The sequence below is a fragment of the Neomonachus schauinslandi genome, chromosome 11, assembly GCF_002201575.2.
Source record: "Neomonachus schauinslandi chromosome 11, ASM220157v2, whole genome shotgun sequence".
Lineage (NCBI taxonomy): Eukaryota > Metazoa > Chordata > Mammalia > Carnivora > Phocidae > Neomonachus > Neomonachus schauinslandi.
In genome coordinates, this window is record NC_058413.1 from 11,823,070 (window position 1) to 11,840,684 (window position 17,615).

The 17,615-nt window shown below is 41.3% G+C and overlaps 1 protein-coding gene and 1 long non-coding RNA gene across 2 annotated transcripts; both read right to left on the reverse strand.

Moving 5' to 3' along the window:
- Positions 1-11,064: 11,064 nt before the first annotated feature.
- On the reverse strand, positions 11,065-15,166 carry FAM111A (FAM111 trypsin like peptidase A). Its single transcript, XM_021684870.1, has 3 exons — positions 15,143-15,166; positions 14,278-14,391; positions 11,065-12,950 (listed from the first exon to the last, which is right to left on the reverse strand). The coding sequence occupies exons 2-3, from the start codon at positions 14,353-14,355 to the stop codon at positions 11,223-11,225; spliced, it is 1,806 nt and encodes a 601-aa protein (XP_021540545.1). The 5' UTR covers positions 14,356-14,391; positions 15,143-15,166; the 3' UTR covers positions 11,065-11,222.
- Positions 15,167-15,214: 48 nt separating this feature from the next.
- Positions 15,215-17,590, reverse strand: LOC110575844. The gene is made up of 3 exons (XR_002480043.1): positions 17,543-17,590; positions 16,657-16,686; positions 15,215-15,236 (listed from the first exon to the last, which is right to left on the reverse strand). It is a non-coding gene; the product is annotated as an uncharacterized LOC110575844 (long non-coding RNA).
- Positions 17,591-17,615: the final 25 nt, after the last annotated feature.

The window sequence follows — 17,615 nt, forward strand, 5'->3', positions numbered from 1 at the left end:
GCCTATTCCATCCATGACAAGGAGGTGGTGCGGGTAAGAAACAAGTTATGTGGCAATGTGAAAGAGCCTCCATGTGAAACAAGGGAAGGCAGAACATGAGGAAAAGGTATTTTGCAACAACAAAAGTCGAAGTAAAGAAAAGGTAATCTAAAGCTTTATTGAGCTATTTTTATTTCCAGTCATAAGACCACGAGTATGAAGACTCTGGAAGATTTCTTGTGGTCTGGCTAAGTATAGACCCAGAACTGTCAGTATGGCTTTAAGGAATGCTGGAAGTTCCAGGGAGAAAACAGAGTCTGACCAGCTCAAGCAGAAATTCTCAAGCGGAAAACGCCTAAACCAGATGAGAGGGCTGTGAAAAAATGTTAGACCGGCCATTTGAAAGATGAATAGGAAGTAGGAAGAAACTGGCTCTTACCTATGTCCAGCTTGATTCTGTGTCTGGTCTTCTTGTATCTGCCATGCAAAAGATGGCAGTGTATTACAACAGAACAAAAATGCCTAATGACACAAGAGAGGGTTTGTATATACACAAACTGATTCATTTGTAAGAAGAAGTGAATATATAGATGACTTGACATTAGTCATTAATTATAGTTATAGGATATGTGTATTTTTGATAAGCTATGATGAGTTGTAATTTATAACAACCCACTTGGCAATCATAATTTATAATTATATGTCAACAATAATAGTAATGTATTCATTTATACATTTCTCAGATCTCCCAAGACAATCTAATTTCAAATAATCCATATCATAAACCCCTGAAAACCTCAGACACTTTATTTTAGTATCCAAACTATGTCTCCCTAATTGCCTCCTGTTTCCAAGTGGCAGACTAATCTTTAACCAAGTGAGGTGCCCAGTTTGTAATTTGGAATATGGCAGCTATAATAAAACCTCACTAAGTGAGACTGATTGGAATGAAGCCAGTCTGAATTGTTTAAAGGTATAATCTGATGATACTCCAAAAAGTGCCATCATAACTTAACACTAAGTTTCAATGAAAAGGGCATTCTCTTTTTCTGTGGAATGTTCATTTTTTCCAGTTACCTATTGCTCTTATCAACTACCCTAAAATTAGTGGCTGAAAACAGCAACAAGCATTTATTTTGCACATGAATCTGCAATTTGGTGAGGGCTTAATGAGGACAGCTAGTCTCTGCTCCACATGTAGCTCAAGGCAGCTTGAGGGATGGCTGGGGGCTGGAATCATGTGCAGGCTTGCTCATTCACATCTAGTGCCCGATGCTGGCTGTCATCTGGGAATTCAGCTACGGCTATCTGCCTAACCACCTGCACATGGCCTATGTTGCTGACTGGCTTCTTCACATCATAGAGGTTGGGTTCCAAATGAGCATGACCCAACAGAAAGAGCCAGACAGAAGTTGCATTGCCTTCTCTTTAAGTTTTTTATTTTTAAATAATTGTAGATTCACAGGTAGTTGTAAGAATTCAGACAGCTCTCATGTACCTTTTTCCCTCATATTACCCAACGGTAACATATTACAAACCTATACTTAAAAAAGTATCGTACATGTGGTGCCTGGCTGACTCAGTCGGTAGAGTGTTTGACTTGATCTCAGGGTTTTAAGTTTGAGCCCCACGTTGGGTATAGAGATTACTTAAAAATAATATCTTTAAAAAAAGTATTATACCATATCACTACTAATATTGACACAGTCAAGATACAGAATAGTTATAATTCTGCTCCCTTATCGATACAATATCATTGTATCATATATTATACAATGTATACAAAATATATACTTGGTAAACAAGTGTATACAATACACATTTCTATTACCACAAGGCTCCACTATGTGGCCCTTTTATAACTACAACCAATCTTCCCCCTACCATGCTGTCCTTAACCCCTAGCAATCACTAATATATTACCAAATCTATAATTTTGTCATTTCAGGAATGTTATGTAAATGGAATCACAGACTACGTAACCTTTGGGGACTAGTTTTTCCTACTCAGCATAATTCTCTAAAGATTCATCCAGATTGTTGTGTATATCAAGGGTTTGTTCCTTTTTATTGCTAAATAGTATTCCATAAAACAAATGTACCATATTGCTCATCCACTGCAGACATACAGTTGTTTCTAGTTTGGGCTCTTATGAATAAAGCTGCTATGAACATTCTCATATACCAGTTTTTGCATGAACATAAAGTTTCCATTTCTTTGTGATAAATGCTCAGGAGTACAATTGCAAAGTCATATGCTTAGGTTTTTTTTGGCATCTATATACCCTTTTTAATGAAATGTTTGTTCATGTCTTTTGCCACTAATTTTTGTTAGTGTTGAAACTTGAGAGTTCTTTGTATATCTAGTTAATAACCCTCTGGTGGATATGTGGTTTGTAAATATTTTCTCTCAATCTGTAGCTTGCCTTTTCACCCTTTTTGTGGGGTCTTTCACAAAGCAAACATTTTTAATTTTGATGAAGTCCAACTTACCAAACTTTCCTTCTATGGTTTCTATTTTCTATGTCAATTCTAGGAATTTTTTGGCTAGTCCTAGGATTTGAGTATTTTCTCCTGGAAGGTTTTTTTTTTTTTTTTAAAGATTTTATTTATTTATTTGAGAGAGGGAGAGACAGGATGAGAGGGGAGAGAGAAGGAGAAGCAGACTCCCTGCTGAGCTCGGAGCCTAATGCAGGACTTGATCCTGGGACTCCGGGATCATGACCAGAGCCAAAGGCAGTCACTTAACCAACTGAGCCACCCAGGCGCCCCTCTCTTGGAAATTTTTATAGTTTTACAATTCGTGTTTAAAATCTATGATCCATTTTGAGTTAATTTTTGTATGAAAATGAAGTTTAGCTTGAATTTCTTATTTTTTCCCTCTTCCTTCCTTCCTCCCTTCCTCCTTTCTCATCCCTTCCTCCCTTCCTTCCTTCCTTTTTTTTTTGCCTATGGATGTTGAATTGTTTCAGCACCATTTGTTGAAAAGGCTATCCTCCCTTCTTTGAATTGCTTTTCTATCTTTCTCAAAAATCAGTTGGGCATATTTATGTGGCTCTGTTTCTGATTTCTCTGTTCTGTTCCATAGGTGTGTCTGTTTGTCTTTCCACCAGTGCCATAGTGTTGATGAATAAGCTGTATGATGTCTTGTTTTAAATTAAGTAGACTGGTTCCTCCCACTTCATTCTTCCCTTTCAAAATTGTTTTAGTTATTCCAGTTCTTTTGATTTCCATATAAATATTAGAATAATCTTGTCTATATGTGCAAAAATATGTGCTGGGATTTTTTTAAGGAATTTCACCTGAAACCGTGTACCAATCTGGGGAGAACTGACATCATTTCACTATGCTGAGTCATCAAACCCAGGAACACAATATGCTTCTCTAGTTAGATCTTTGATTTGTTTTGTTAGTGTTTTGTAGCTTTCAGCACACATGTGCAGTACATGTTTTGTTAAACTTACGCCCAAGTATTTTGTTTTGGGGAGGAGTGCATGTAAGTGCACTTGTATTTTTCATTTTATTGTCCACATGTTTGTTGCTATGTAGAAATACAATGGATTTTTGTATGTTTACCTGGTATCTTGTGACTTTTCATGAGTCCAAGTGTAGGTCTATGAGTTTTTTTGCAGATTCCTTGGAATTTTCCACATTGTCTGAAAATGGGACTGTTTTATTTCCTCCTTTCTGATCTTTATGCTTTTTGTTTCCCTTTCTTACCATATTATAATTCTTAGAATTTCCAGTGCTATGTTGAATATGGTGGTGAGAATGGGCATTCTTGCGCCTTGTTCCTGATCGTAGGTAGATAGCATTTAGTCTTTCATTGTTAAATATGATATCAGTTGTACTTGTTTATTTGTTTGTTTGTTTCTTTCCTTTTTTTTTTTTCAAGAGAGGGAGGTGGAAGGGGCAGAGGGAGGTGGAAGGGGCAGAGGGAGAGAGAGACTCTTAGGCAGACTCCATGCCCAGTGCGGAGCCCAAGGGGGGCTCGATCTCACGACCATAATATCACAAACTGAGCCAAGATCAAGCATGAATCCCATGCTTAACCAACTGAGCCACGCAGGTCCCCCAGTAGTTGTTTATTTCAAATGTTCTTTATCAAGTTCTCCTCTATTCCTATTTTTCTGAGAGTTTTTTGTCACAAATATTTATTGAGTTTTATCAGATCTTTTTTCTGCATCGATTGATATGTTCATGTGATTTTTCTTCCTTAGTCTGTTAATATGGTAGATTGCATTAATTGGTTTTCAAATATTGAACCAGATTTATATCCTTGAAATAAACTCCACTTAGTCATGGTAAGTAATGCTTTTAATATATTGCTGGATTCTAACTGTTAATATTTTGAGGCTTTGGGGGTATAAAATTATGGAAGATATTGGTTTGTACTTCTCTCTCTACTATCTATGGTTTTGATATCAGGATAATACCAGCTGTATAAAATGAAGCATTCTACCCTCTTTTACTTTCTGGAAAAGATTGTATAGTATTGATATTAATTCTTTTTTAAAAGTTTGGTAGAATTCTCTAGTTCATTTGTAATCTGTATTATGTTTTAAATTTCAAATTTCAACTGTTCATTGCTGATGTATAAGAAAGCAACTGACTTCCATATAGTAACTGTGTGTCTTGCAACCTTGTTATCATTGCTTATTAGCTCCAGGAGATTTTGTTGTTGATGATTCTTTGGGATTTTATACATAGTATATAGGCAATCATGTCATCTGTGAATAAAGATAATTCTATTTCTTTTTTCCCAATTAGTATCACTTTTGTATCTTTTTCTTGTCAAATTGCATTAGGTAGGACTTTCCGTATGATGCTGAAGAGGTGAGAGCAGACATCCTTGCCTTATTTCTGATCTTAGCAGGGAAGCATCAAGTTTCTCACCATGAATTATGTTAGCTGTAGGTTTTTGTAGATGTTCTTTATCAACCTGAGGAAGTTCCTCACTATTCCCAGTTTCCTGAGAGAGTTTATAAATGGGCATTGGAATTTCTCAAATGCTTTTTTGAATCTATTGGTATGATCGTATCATTTTTCTTCTTTACCCTGCTGATGTCATTACATCAATAATCAATTAATTTTTTCAGGTTGAACCAGCCTTGCATGCCTCGAATAGATCTCACTCTTCTACTGATTTTAATCTGTGTTTTTTTCACTGTAATACACCATAACCATGAACATAACAGTTTTCTGACTTCTATGGATCTCTTATAAAACTACTGAACCTAAAGGTGGGGTCTTGTGACCTCCTGAACTTCTGCCCTGTCACAGTTTTGGCCAACAGGGAGCTCGGAAGCTAACGTGGCCAGTTAGGGATGCCCCACATTTGCCCTTTGCCATGGAATTTAACATAGTCACAGGTTCCTGGAACTGGGATGTGGCTGTTTTTGTAGAGATGCTCTCCACATTGCCCATGCAACTTGCTTGTGATCTTTTGTCCTGCTCATACATCCCAGGTGTACCACTTTCATCTTACAAGAGACAGCTTTTGGCCACACCTGACATTATGACTTGGGAAATCTGAAGGAACTCACCACATAATGGACCATTCTGGATGCGTGGTCACTTGATGTCTCAAGATCAGGTGTTCCACCTTTAACAGGGCCCAGTAGCACACCAGGAGTCGCTATGCAAAAGGCATACAATTCTCCACTGCAAACGACATGATCTTGCGGCAAAACCCCAGGAGTCTGTACTGTGATTCTCCCACTTAGGTTCGCCATGAACTCCACATGGTATCTCTGCCCTCACCTGACATTTGTAATATCATAGGCTCAGCTAGGCGGCACCATCCAAGTTAACAGCACTGTTTCTGCTTTTTCACCATAGCCAAGGTCTGAAGAAACTTCTTCTAATCTGACCTTCATGTAGAGCCAGCAGCCTATTCTGTCACCCTTGTAAATGGGCTAAAGCGGTATGCGCAGGCGTGGAATACGCTACCTTCAGAACCCAAAGAGGCAGTGTACCTCCTTCATAGTGAGTACACAAGATTCAGTAATTTACCTCTTGCTTTGGATGAGATGTCCTGGCACATCCCTGATTTAGTGGGCTGCTGATTCTTCATAGAGTCGATCTCCTATCATTTGAAATGTGTGTCTACCATGACCTCTGATGGACTGGCTACATCTTGCTCATCTGGCCTGATTAGCATGATGTCATTGACAGAGTGGATTGATGTGATGGTCTGCAGGAAGTACAAATAGTCCAGACTTTTTCTATCTATATTGTATCAAAAGAAGAAATTGTTAATATAGTCTTGGGCAAAACTAAAAAAATATATACTATCGTCTGTTCCACTGAGCTGCTTATGATCCTCTTTTCTGATAGTGACAGAAAAGAACACATTAATCCGGTCAGTGGCCACACACAGTGGACCTGGGGCAGTGCTAATTTGCTCTGGCAAAACTACCACACTGTGACATCACAATGTGGCACACTGGCCTACCACTTGGTTTGACTCTGCGGAAGTCAACGGCTGTTGTTCAGACTTACTGGTTTTCTGCAGGGGTCAACTAATAAATTATATGCATATATGACAGAGACCACTTTTCCTATATTCTTTAGATCCTTAAGGATTGCACTAATTTATATTCATGTCCTCCCCTGCTTAAGGCAATGAAAAGTGGGGGCGGAGTTCTCTAAAGGCTTATATAGTGTTGACGAGATAAAAACGACTTCAGGATTTGAAAAGGGACATGGCAATAGGAAACATCCCTAGCTCTCAGTTGGGACTAACTTCTGGAAATGGAGCAGACCACAGGTCGACAGAGCTGTCTGTGACTCAGTCTCAAGTCAGTTTTTTCCTTGACTGAATAAAGGTGATCTGATTGTATTCTATCAGAAGATAGGGAATCTCCCTCCCTGGAGGAAAACAACAAAATCTGGGTGTCGATGCAGGTGATAAAGCAATTGCCACCTTTTCATGTAAAATGCAAGAATGATGCCAGAGCCAGGCTGGCTGAGCTCCTGAATGTACATACCGTTTGTATTTGACTACCAAGGCCTTTGGATCCTTTGTTTGTCAGTAAATGAGTCCGAGTCGAACTGCCCTAGAAGGGACATGCCAGGTGGAAGAGACCTCCTCAGGTCCGGAGGTCAGTTTCAACAGGGCTTAGCAACAGGTCAATGGCGGCCTTTGTTTAGAAGGGGTGCGCTAGTTGCTGCATCCAGCAGGTGGCGACGTTGTACCAGGAAATGGCCTCTCTCAGCTCCCCAGCGGCCTTTCCGTCCTTAACCAAAACTGGGATTTTCCCTTCTTCTTTGGAAATTCTGTGTTTGGAGATTTGGCTGTAAGTTTGGGTCCTCCCTCCTGTATTTACACAAGTGTATATGGCCTTTGGTCCCCCTTGGGGACAGGGTGATCTCAGCTTCATCTCTAATTGTCTTTCTCCAAAAGCAGCTGAGGTTTTGGTAGAGAGGAAGGAGGGCAACAGGGGTGAGGAGGGAGAGGAAAGTCACTACATGCTTTTATTTTTGGTTTTGAGTAGCTGGTGGTGGATTGGGGTCGACCAAATGAACTTTTAATGTTTTAGTTGTCCCAACGTAGTTGCAGTGAGCACCGTGGACAGAGTCCAGAGGTTTGGTGGAGGCCAGGAAGGGACTGGAGAGAACTGGAGGCTTGGTAAACAAGTGACAAAATGGTTCTTGCTGAATGAGACATCAGGGAGAGGTGGATCCAAAGGAGACACTGGCTCTGAAATGGGCTACAGCCTGGAGGGAAACTGATCTGCTCACTCGGTGGTCTTCTTTTTCCTCCTTCCTTTGGACCATCACCCCTACTGTCCCATCCAGGGCTTTTCAGATCTGCACATCTTCCTTTTCTTCTTCTCCCCGCCCCTCCGCCCCCCAAAGCTTTCTTTCTAGGATGTGTTAAACCTCTCTCTCCTTTCCCTGGTAAGGACCCCAGTCATTGGATTTAGGGCCCACCCTAAATCCAGGACTGTCTCACCTAGAGATCCTCAACTTAACTCAACATCTGCAGACACTATTTCCAAAAAAAGTCACATCCATATTCACAGGTACTAGTGGTTAGGACGTGGACATATCTTTTTGGAAAACACAGTTCAAGCCCCTACAACCCCTAACATTTACCTAAATATCAATATATTTCTTCCCACAAAAGAGTCCTAGTTAATATTTCCCTAGGTTTCTGGTCGCCTCTCTCACTTTCAGAAGGTCAGAGCCCAAAAGTCCTCTAAAGATAATTCAGTGGCTTTATTCTCCTGACAGACTCCAGACTCATACTGTAAGTATGTACACAGCCAAGACAGCCCAAATTTCATGAATAAATCCCATAATCCCCTAAAGAATACCAGGCATTCCAACACTATTAGTAGGCCTACAATCCCCCCCACCAAAAAAAAAACAAAACAAAAAACAAAAAAAACCTGACACCACAAAATGCTAGTGAGGATGTGAGGCAATGGGAACTCGCATTCACTGCTGCTGGAAAGGCAAAATGGTAGGGCCACGCTGGAAGATAGTTTGGCAGATCCTTACAGAGCTACACACAATCTTACCAGACAGTCTAGTAATCACACCCTGAGGTATTTACCCAATTGAGTTGAGAACTTAGGTTCACACAAACATTTGTACGCAAATGCTTACAGCAGCTTTATTCATAATCACCAAACACTGAAGCAACTAAGATATCTTCCAAAAGGTAAATGAATGTACAAAGTGTGGTATATCCATACAAGAGAATATTATTCAGTGGCAAAAATCAATGAGCTCTCAAGCCACAAAAAGATGCAGAGCAACCTTCGTTGAATATTGCTAAGTGAAAGAAGTCAAGCTGAAGAGGCTCCGTACTGTATGATTCCACTCCGGTAACATTCTGGAAAAAGGCAAAACTATAAAGACAGTAAAATGGATCCGTGGTCCCCAGGGGTGCAGGGGAGAGGGAGGGAGAAGCAGGTGAAGCACAGGGGACTTTGAGGCTGGTGAAGCAATTCTGTACAACATTGTAATGGTAGAGATCTGACATTGTTGCACTTGTTAAGACCCACAGAACTCACAGCATGGACAGTGAACCTTGATATATGCAAATTTAAAAAGATTTATTCATTTATTTACTTTTAGAGCCAGACAGCATGAGCAGGGGGAGGGGCAGAGGGAGAAGGAGAGAATCCTCAAGCAGACTCTGCACTAAGCGTGAAGCGTGATGCAGGGCTCGATCCCGAGACCCAATCAAGAGTTGGTTGCTTAGCCGACTGAGCCACCCAGGTGTCCCGATATATGCAAATTTTAAATGTCACTTAGGTTGAGAGGTGAAAGGAAAGAGTAGAGACTGTGACAAGAGAACCTAACTGCACTGCAAATGTACAAAACACCTCACTGAAGGGCATGGAACGACAAGTACTGACCCCAGTCACTTTGGGAGTGAGTCTGTAAGACTAGAGGCAAAAGGGATGGCACACACACACCCCACCGTAGCTGGCCATGTTATTTCCCGTCCCCGTACAGGTGAAAAATTCTGACGCCGCTTTGCATGAATACCGAATTAAACAATTAAGGGGGTGGGGGATGGTCGGAGCCAAGTTTCTCACTGTTGGACTGGGAGTTCACAGATGAGCAAGGGAGGAGGCAAAAATGACCCATGTGGGACTGGACTACAGTGGGAGACATCAGTAAAAACGGGTTAATTATACATCCAGACAGTTACACGTAGGAATGTTTGTAGATATATGTATATGCAGTGGCCCTCCCCCTTATCTGCGGGGTATACGTTCCAAGACCCCTAGGGGATGCCTGAAACCTATATATACTGTTTTTTCCTCGACACACATACTTATGAAGAGGTTTAATGTTTAAATGAGGCACAGTGAGAGATTAGCAATACCTAATAAGATAGAACTCTCTGCCTCTCTCAAAATACCTTATTGTACTGCACTCATCCTTCCCAGCTTATTCTTGATATTGTTTTCTGGGCCTTCAGTTTCCTGTGGTCAGATGATCTTCCTTCTGACTTATTGCCAGGTCAGTGGTAGCCTAATGCTGGGTCACGGGACCTATGTCATCCAGTTCACTTCATCCCATCAGGTGGGCAATTTACCGCCTCACATCATCATAACAGGAAGGATGAGTGTACATAAGTTAATATATACACACATATTTCTTTTCTCCGGCTGCTGAGTGAGCATAAAAGAAATAACACCCAATAGCAACAAGCATACCTAGTGCCCAGATCTTGGTTTCTAACACTGTTCTCCATGAAAAGTAACCATGGCTCCTTGGAGAAATGGCTGATTCTAGGGCTGGGGCAGGAAATATACAAGCGGAGCCTGGGGCATCTTGTAGGAGCGCAACATAAGAAAGTGCTCAAAAAAAACCAGGAAACAAACAACACACCAATGAGGATATGTCAAAGGGATATGTACCCTTGATATGATGTGGTGAAAAGGCACTTTACCCCTCCAGTCTCCAAACCCCACAACCCCAGTCTAATCATCAGACAAATTCCAACAGAAGGACATCCCACAAAATACCTGACCAGTACTCTCCTTAACTGTCAAGGTCACTAGTCAAAGTCTGAGAACAGGCAAGAGGAGCCTAAGGAGACATACAACTAAATGTAATGTGCTATGCTGCTTGCGATCCTAGAACGAAAAAGGTAAAAACTAAGGGCATTAAGATCACAGTGATATGATCTTTAAGACATTCTCTTTGCCCTAATAGCCTGATAAATATAGGAAGAGTGGTATTACCCTCTGAATTTCAGAACACATATATCCTGGGTTTTAGTAATATGAAGATTTGGGAAATTCTAAAGATTTTGTGTGAGATTATTTCTAACCAAGCATTTAGTTCCTCAGTTAAGATTAACTGCAGCCCTAAATTGTGCTACTGATTGACCCACACATTTTCTAAGCACTTGCTTTCCATCTTCCAGACACCGCAGATAAAGAGATGAACAAGTGTTAGATCCTGCCTTCAAGCACTTGAACTTAGGGGAAGACACAGAAGATAGGGAAAACACACACACACTTGACACCAGTGTTAAGTGTCACAATCCCATCATTCTTTCCATTGCTCGACTTTAAAAACAGGTTAACAGCCCACTTGTTAGGATTATAGTCTTCATGTGTTTAGAGAAGTGGTGCATGGGAAGTGCTCTATAACGGTAATTTTTCATAACAGAAGTAACCATTTTGGAATTTAGGAAATGATCACCATTGCCTATGGAATAACAACTCCACTGAAGCGAGGAAATAAACTGAATTCTCACCATCCTCAATCCTCATCACTCACCATTTCCACATCCTGCTGATTTATACATTCTTCTGTAAACCACCGTCCATGGTTTTGCTTCATATGAAGGAGAATGGATTCCATAGTACACCCAAACTCAACGACATGAGATAACCCAATTTGGTACATATAAGCGAAGCCAGCAGTATGCATGGCTACCAATGAACCTTTTGCATCAAACACTGGGGAGCCAGAAGCCCCAAAGTAAAAAGAGGTGTCATAGGTAATCACATCAGGATCATGAGCGATGTCCTGGAAGCTTCTTTGAGTGTACATATGGATATATTGCATATCATCACGGCTACCCTTTCCCTCTCTAGCCTGAGGATGTTCCTGAAATTTCCCTACTCCCTGCTCCAGAGGGATCACAGTGCAAGCATCACTAGACTTTGCCTCTCCATACGGGTGGCCAATGATATATATCAGCCCACTAAGTGGTGCAGGAGCAATTCTGTGATAGAGTCCCAAAGGTACTTGTTGTCCATTTGCCTTCAGTTGCAGAATGGCATAATCGAGAGTTGCATCAGATACCTTAAACCAAGGCTCAACGAAAAAGCAGTTCTCTTCTTTCTCGGGGGGCCCTTCATAACTAAACGTCACCCTTACGCACTGACCAATTATGTCTGCCCACTTACTTGGGTCTATTCCTTTTCCCACAATGTCACTTACTGTGTGCCGACAAGTTAAAATGAACAGCCTATTAAAAACAAAGCAGGTGGCAGAACCCCTATTTCCATTGTTGTCCCATGACAGGTACCCAACTGAGTCACTGAGATGAGAAAGAAGTTTGTGCATTTTTACCAGGGTAGAGTTTTTTGTCAGTTTCCCAAACTTTACTTCATGCAATTTAAATAATGAAGGTTTGTTCTTTTTATTTCCCAATTTCTTCTTGAAGTTGTCTCTGATTTTTTCACTTTCTCTCTTCAAACTGGGGTACTGAGCTACAATTTCTTCTCTCAACACACAGGTGTTTCTTTCCTCTGACTCCAAATTCTGAGCAGCTCCGGCTCCAGAGCCCGTGGTTTTCTCAACTTCCACCTCAAAGAGCTCGCCTTCCAGGTTGTCAACAGTCTGTGTGCTTTCTAGAATGGAGTCCAGGTTTTTGATGAGTCTCCAGTCCTCCTTCTCCAGAAAGGAGAGAAACCTTCCGTCCTTGCACACAGCGTCCTTGATGGTTTCTCCTTTGAAAGCGTAGACGCAGAGTTTGCACCCTTCTTTGTGAAGATGCCTGCGCTTAACTATCTTTTTCTTTCTCTTCCCAATTGCATGAATATAAAATTTGACACAGTCAGGGGACACCTTGTCATGCCGGCCAAATACCTGGCTCCCTTCTTTCTGCCTACTTCTACTCTGGGCAAATGTGATTAGCACGTGGCAGCTTTCAGGAAAGCAACTGAGGGGCATTCCAGGATTGATGTAGCCTTCAATTCCTTCCGTGCCAAGCACCAGCATTTCTTTGCCCTGCTGAGTTTTTAGTTCCTTCTTGACAGCCTTTAGAGTGTTGAGTGCTGCGTACAAGCTAACCCCTTCACTATGTGTGAGCACGTGTTTCCTGTGGTTCACAGCCAAGGTGATGTAAATGGTCTTGTTTGGGGGCATGGTCTGGTCTTTGGGTCCTTGAGCCTGGGTGTTAGTTATATCTTTTGGACCTTTTTTAGAGCCCATCTTCATTTGAGGAATACTGGAATTTTTCTCGTGGTTTTTATTGACCTAAAAATAAATGTTAAATGCTTTAAAACCCTGAATACAACCTTACACAAGGAGGATTCATCAAATAGCAGAAATTCCCTGAAAAATTAAGAGCATTTGATTTCTATGCCCGAATGAGACATTTTTCCCAAGTCACATTCATCATGGCATTGGTGTGGACAGATACAAGTTCATATAGTGGCAAGATCACTTGCTGGTCATGGAAATAACAAGGCAGGATGGTTGTAAAGATTCAGTGTACCGTCATGAGTGACAATACCTAGCACGATGACTGGCACATTAACAGATTAACTTTTGTTTTCCTTCTTTGTAATGGTGCTAATATTCTGGATCAAAAAAAAAAAAAAAGGAACATAAGGTAATATAAGTTTACTCTGGGCACAATATAACAAACTCTCAAAGAGCATCTCTTCAGCCCAGTGTTGTCAGAAACATCCTTGTTGGAACACTGTAATGGATCTCCAACTATTCAGAAGATTCTAGGGCAGATACAGACATTTTCAAATAAGGGAACCAGGTAGCACATGGTTATTAGCTGACTTTGTCACGAGGTAGGACAAAGAGAAGCATAACTAGGCTTTTCTCGCCTTCCCTAGATACTTGGATATTCTAGTTACAACCAGAAAAAAGAAAACAAATGAAAGCTTTTACATTGCATCCTCAAATTCTCAAAATTCTCAGCCTTCTTCTTGATAAATGCAAGGAACATTTCAGACTCAGGAAAGAATGTGAGGGTTTGATATGATAACAGAGCCCCTTTATTAGAAAAAGCCCTGACTTAATGTCAGTAAATAAAAGTGCAAGTCCTCCCTCGTCTGAGACAAGTCTGTCTCAAGCAAGAAGTCATTTCTCTCTCTGCATAAATAAATTGAGGATAATAAAATCCTCCCTCCCTGCCTAATAAGGTTATGATAAGGATGATTATTTTAGAATTTGTTTCATAAACTAGAAAGCATGGCACAAATGTAGGTTATTACTGTGATCAAACAGATTAGCCATATTTGGAGTAGTCTATATTTTCATGCCATGAAATAGTATTAATTTTTTTATTCTATAGTTGACTATAATACATTATAGTAGATTTTTTGTTGTTGTTGTTCAGGAAATGTTACAATAGCTTTTTACTGAAGGTTCTTTTGATGTGGCCAAGATTTGTATTAAAACTGTATTAAAACTAAAAAGTAGAATAAAATGGATGAGAAAGATTTTAACAATATCCTCAACCTACAAGAAGGTAATTTCTTGGCAGAAAGCACTATGACACCCAGGGTCAAGGAGAGCTATGTCTCATATTGGCATATTCCATAAATAGTATTTACAAACATACCTGAGAGAAATAGTGCTCAATTTTCATATTACTCTTCTCATCGAACGCGATCTGTGACCTGCGCTTCTTAGGGCTCATGATGGTTTGAAGATGAATGGACAGTTAGCCGAAACACTAATTTCAAAAAGGTTCAAGTTAGAGTGGCATTTTCATAGCTATGTTAATTGTAGAGGATAACACTGATGGGACCCCATACCCCACCCTTCCCCTTTGCCTCTAGCAACCCTCTCTTCAGAGATGTTAACTTAGCAAGTAGAGAGCTTATCCAACAACTACAATCACCTTGATGATAAAAGCTCCCTTTTATGGAGGGAGCCTGTGCCTGTCAGGTACTATACTAAATACTTTACCGAAATTTTCTCCAATTGCCAATTCCCCTAGAAACTATGCGAAGCTGGTATATTTGCTTTTTGCAGATGAAGAAAATATAACTCAGAGAAGGTAGGTGACCCTCAAGGCCAGAGCCACGTGGCAGAGATGGAATTCAAATGCAGAAGGGTTTGTAGTATGAGAATTCAAAAGTGTGTTCTAGTTAAGGGGATGTTAAAATCTGGCCTGCATTTAAGGTGGAGGTGGCACAGAGATGGTGTAATTACAGGGGATGGATGGGAAAAGAACCATAAAGACAAAATAATCTTGGAATGAGGGCGCCTGGGTGGCTCAGTCGTTGGGCGTCTGCCTTCGGCTGAGGTCATGATCCCAGGGTCCTGGGATGGAGCCCCACATCGGGCTCCACGCTCAGTGGGAAGCCTGCTTCTCCCTCTCCCACTCCCTCTGCTTGTGTTCCCTCTCTCGCTGTCTCTCTCTCTGTCAAATAAATAAATAAAATCTTTAAAAAAAAAATAATCTTGAAATGAGAGTTTACCTGGGAAGATAGTCAGGAAGTTTAGTTGCTCCTTGGTTTTTTGTTTGTTTGTTTGTTTGAAGGGATATTTTTCCTTCTATCTTTCCTCTGATGTCTCCCCAGAAGAGAATGAACAATGTAAATAAAACACTGAAATCCTCATTAGCAATAAATAGAACAAAAGCCATGGAGGGCAGCAGCTCTCTGTGTTCAGTATCCCAACATGTACCACGATGCCTGGCATGTGGCGAGCTCTCAATAAAGACACATTTGTGGGGCGCCTGAGTGGCTCAGTCGGTTAAGAGTCTGCCTTTGGCTCAGGTCGGTCATGATCTCAGGGTCCTGGGATCAAGTCCCACATCAGGCTCCCTGCTCAGCAGGGAGTCTGCTTCTTCCTCTCCTGTTCCCCTTGCTTGTGCCCTCTCTCTTTTTCTCTCTCTCTGTCAAATAAATAAATAAAATCTTAAAAAAAAAAAAAAAAGACACATTTGTAAAGATCCAATGAATGAATGGAGTATGCACATGAGATGCTATGACCTATCCTAAGTGCTTTTTTGTAAATTACCTCATTTAATTCTTCCAACTCTGTGTGATAGGTATTATTAGTTCCATTTTACTAATAAAAAACTTGAGCATCCAGAGAGATTAAACTATTTACTCAAGGTCGCAAAGCTCCAGAGAGTATACTTTTGATTATGAACATTTTCAAATAGGAACAACAAAAAAAAGAGAATAGGATAATGAATTTCCATATGCCTATCACATAGAGTTAATGATTGTTTATTTTTTGATAAATTTGCATCATCTTTTTATTTTCCTAGATTATTTTACACTTAGGTACATCGTGACATTTTATCCCTAATTGTCTCTTTCCAGCTCTACAAATTAAGAACTTTTTCTTGCATAATCACAATACTATTTTATTTGGACGAAGAGCCAATTGAGGTGCACAAGTTGTCTTTAATTATTATGTCTCTTTCATTCTAGAAAAGGCCCTGATTTATTAAAGAGAACAGAGAAGTTGTCTGCAGAACGTTCACCTCCTGGGCTGCTTTATCGTGTGGTTAACTTATGCTCTAGCGCATCTGTTTCTTGTCAAGTTCAAGTTCTCTAAAGACTATGACTATTCTTCCAACCATTTCACTATGGAGCAGGAGCAGTGGCTTCATTCTTTACTGGTAATGAGCTACCCAGGAAACTCTAGCGTCTCTGAGCCTAACTCTCCTGTTTGTAAAATAAGGCAATGACTCTAAGTGAGGTAAAGAATCTGAAGGTGCTGCATCAAAGGGAGTTTTTGTAAGACCACCTGGGTTCCAATATCAGATTACCTTTTACTGGCTGCCTGACCTTGGGCATGTTAATTAACTGCTATCTCCTTGTCCACAGCTCTAAGATGGGAGGAGTGGTGGAATCTGATTCCCTTGTGAAGACTGAGAAACAGAATGCATGAAAAGCCTTTAGAACAGTGCCTGGCACATAACAGGATGCACAGTAAATATTGCTACTGTTACTATTATCAATATCAATATACTTACCACAGGGATACTTTTTAGACAGCAGAGAACCTGGGGAAACAAAAACAGATACCTATCACTGGGCTGCGTTGGAAGATCCTTGAAGGCAAGAACTTAACTGTCCAACAATTAAGAGAATCTGGGGTTTCAGTGTGTTCGTTGATGATGACCCAACCTTAGGGACTGAGAGAGAACCTAGGAGATTTAGGAGTGATTATCACATATGGACCAAAAAAGGAATATGAAGTGGACAGAAGGAAATGCGAATTTTGCACTACACTGGGATGAACTTGAGCATTCACAGTGGAAAGGGGCAAGAGATTAGGAAAACACCCCAACATTCCCCCGCCAACATCATTTCCAGTATCCAGCGTGAACCATGTAATAGTAAATGTGAAGTGTCCTTAGCTAGGTATCCTACTCCAGCCCACTCTTGGAGTTGGAGAAGGCTCTGCTGACCTAAAGGGCTTGCCTTAAGTCCTCCAGTAAGGAGATAAAGATATACAGCCGGTCCTTGGTCCATTTCCTGCCCACCCAGAGGCTCTCCCTTGGAATTCCTCCCCCCAACTCATCTCTCTCTTCCCCTCTTCCTCTACCTCCCCAAGCTCTCTCTGCTTCTCCTCCTTCTAGCTCCTCCCCGCCTCTTCCTCTCCCACTCCTCCCCTTTCTTCCTCCCGCTCCTCCCCCTCCTCTCTGGAGCAAGCGCGCAGAGCTGAGCCAGACTGTAGGAGAGGGATCGGGTCTCAGCCGACCTAGGCCTCCCGCAAGGCCGCCACCCCGCTCCCCCCAGTACACGACGTGACAAGCAGCCGCCACGGAAATAAAAGCTGGGCCCTCTGGGTCCCGCCCCGGCCAGCAGACCCCAGCCCTCCGCCCCAGCCCCGCAGGCTCACGCGCGCTCACCCACCCCTCGCCTGCCGTCAGCACCCGGGGCTTGAATCCAGCGCCCAGCCGAGGCCGGTGCTTATTGGAGGCAGCCA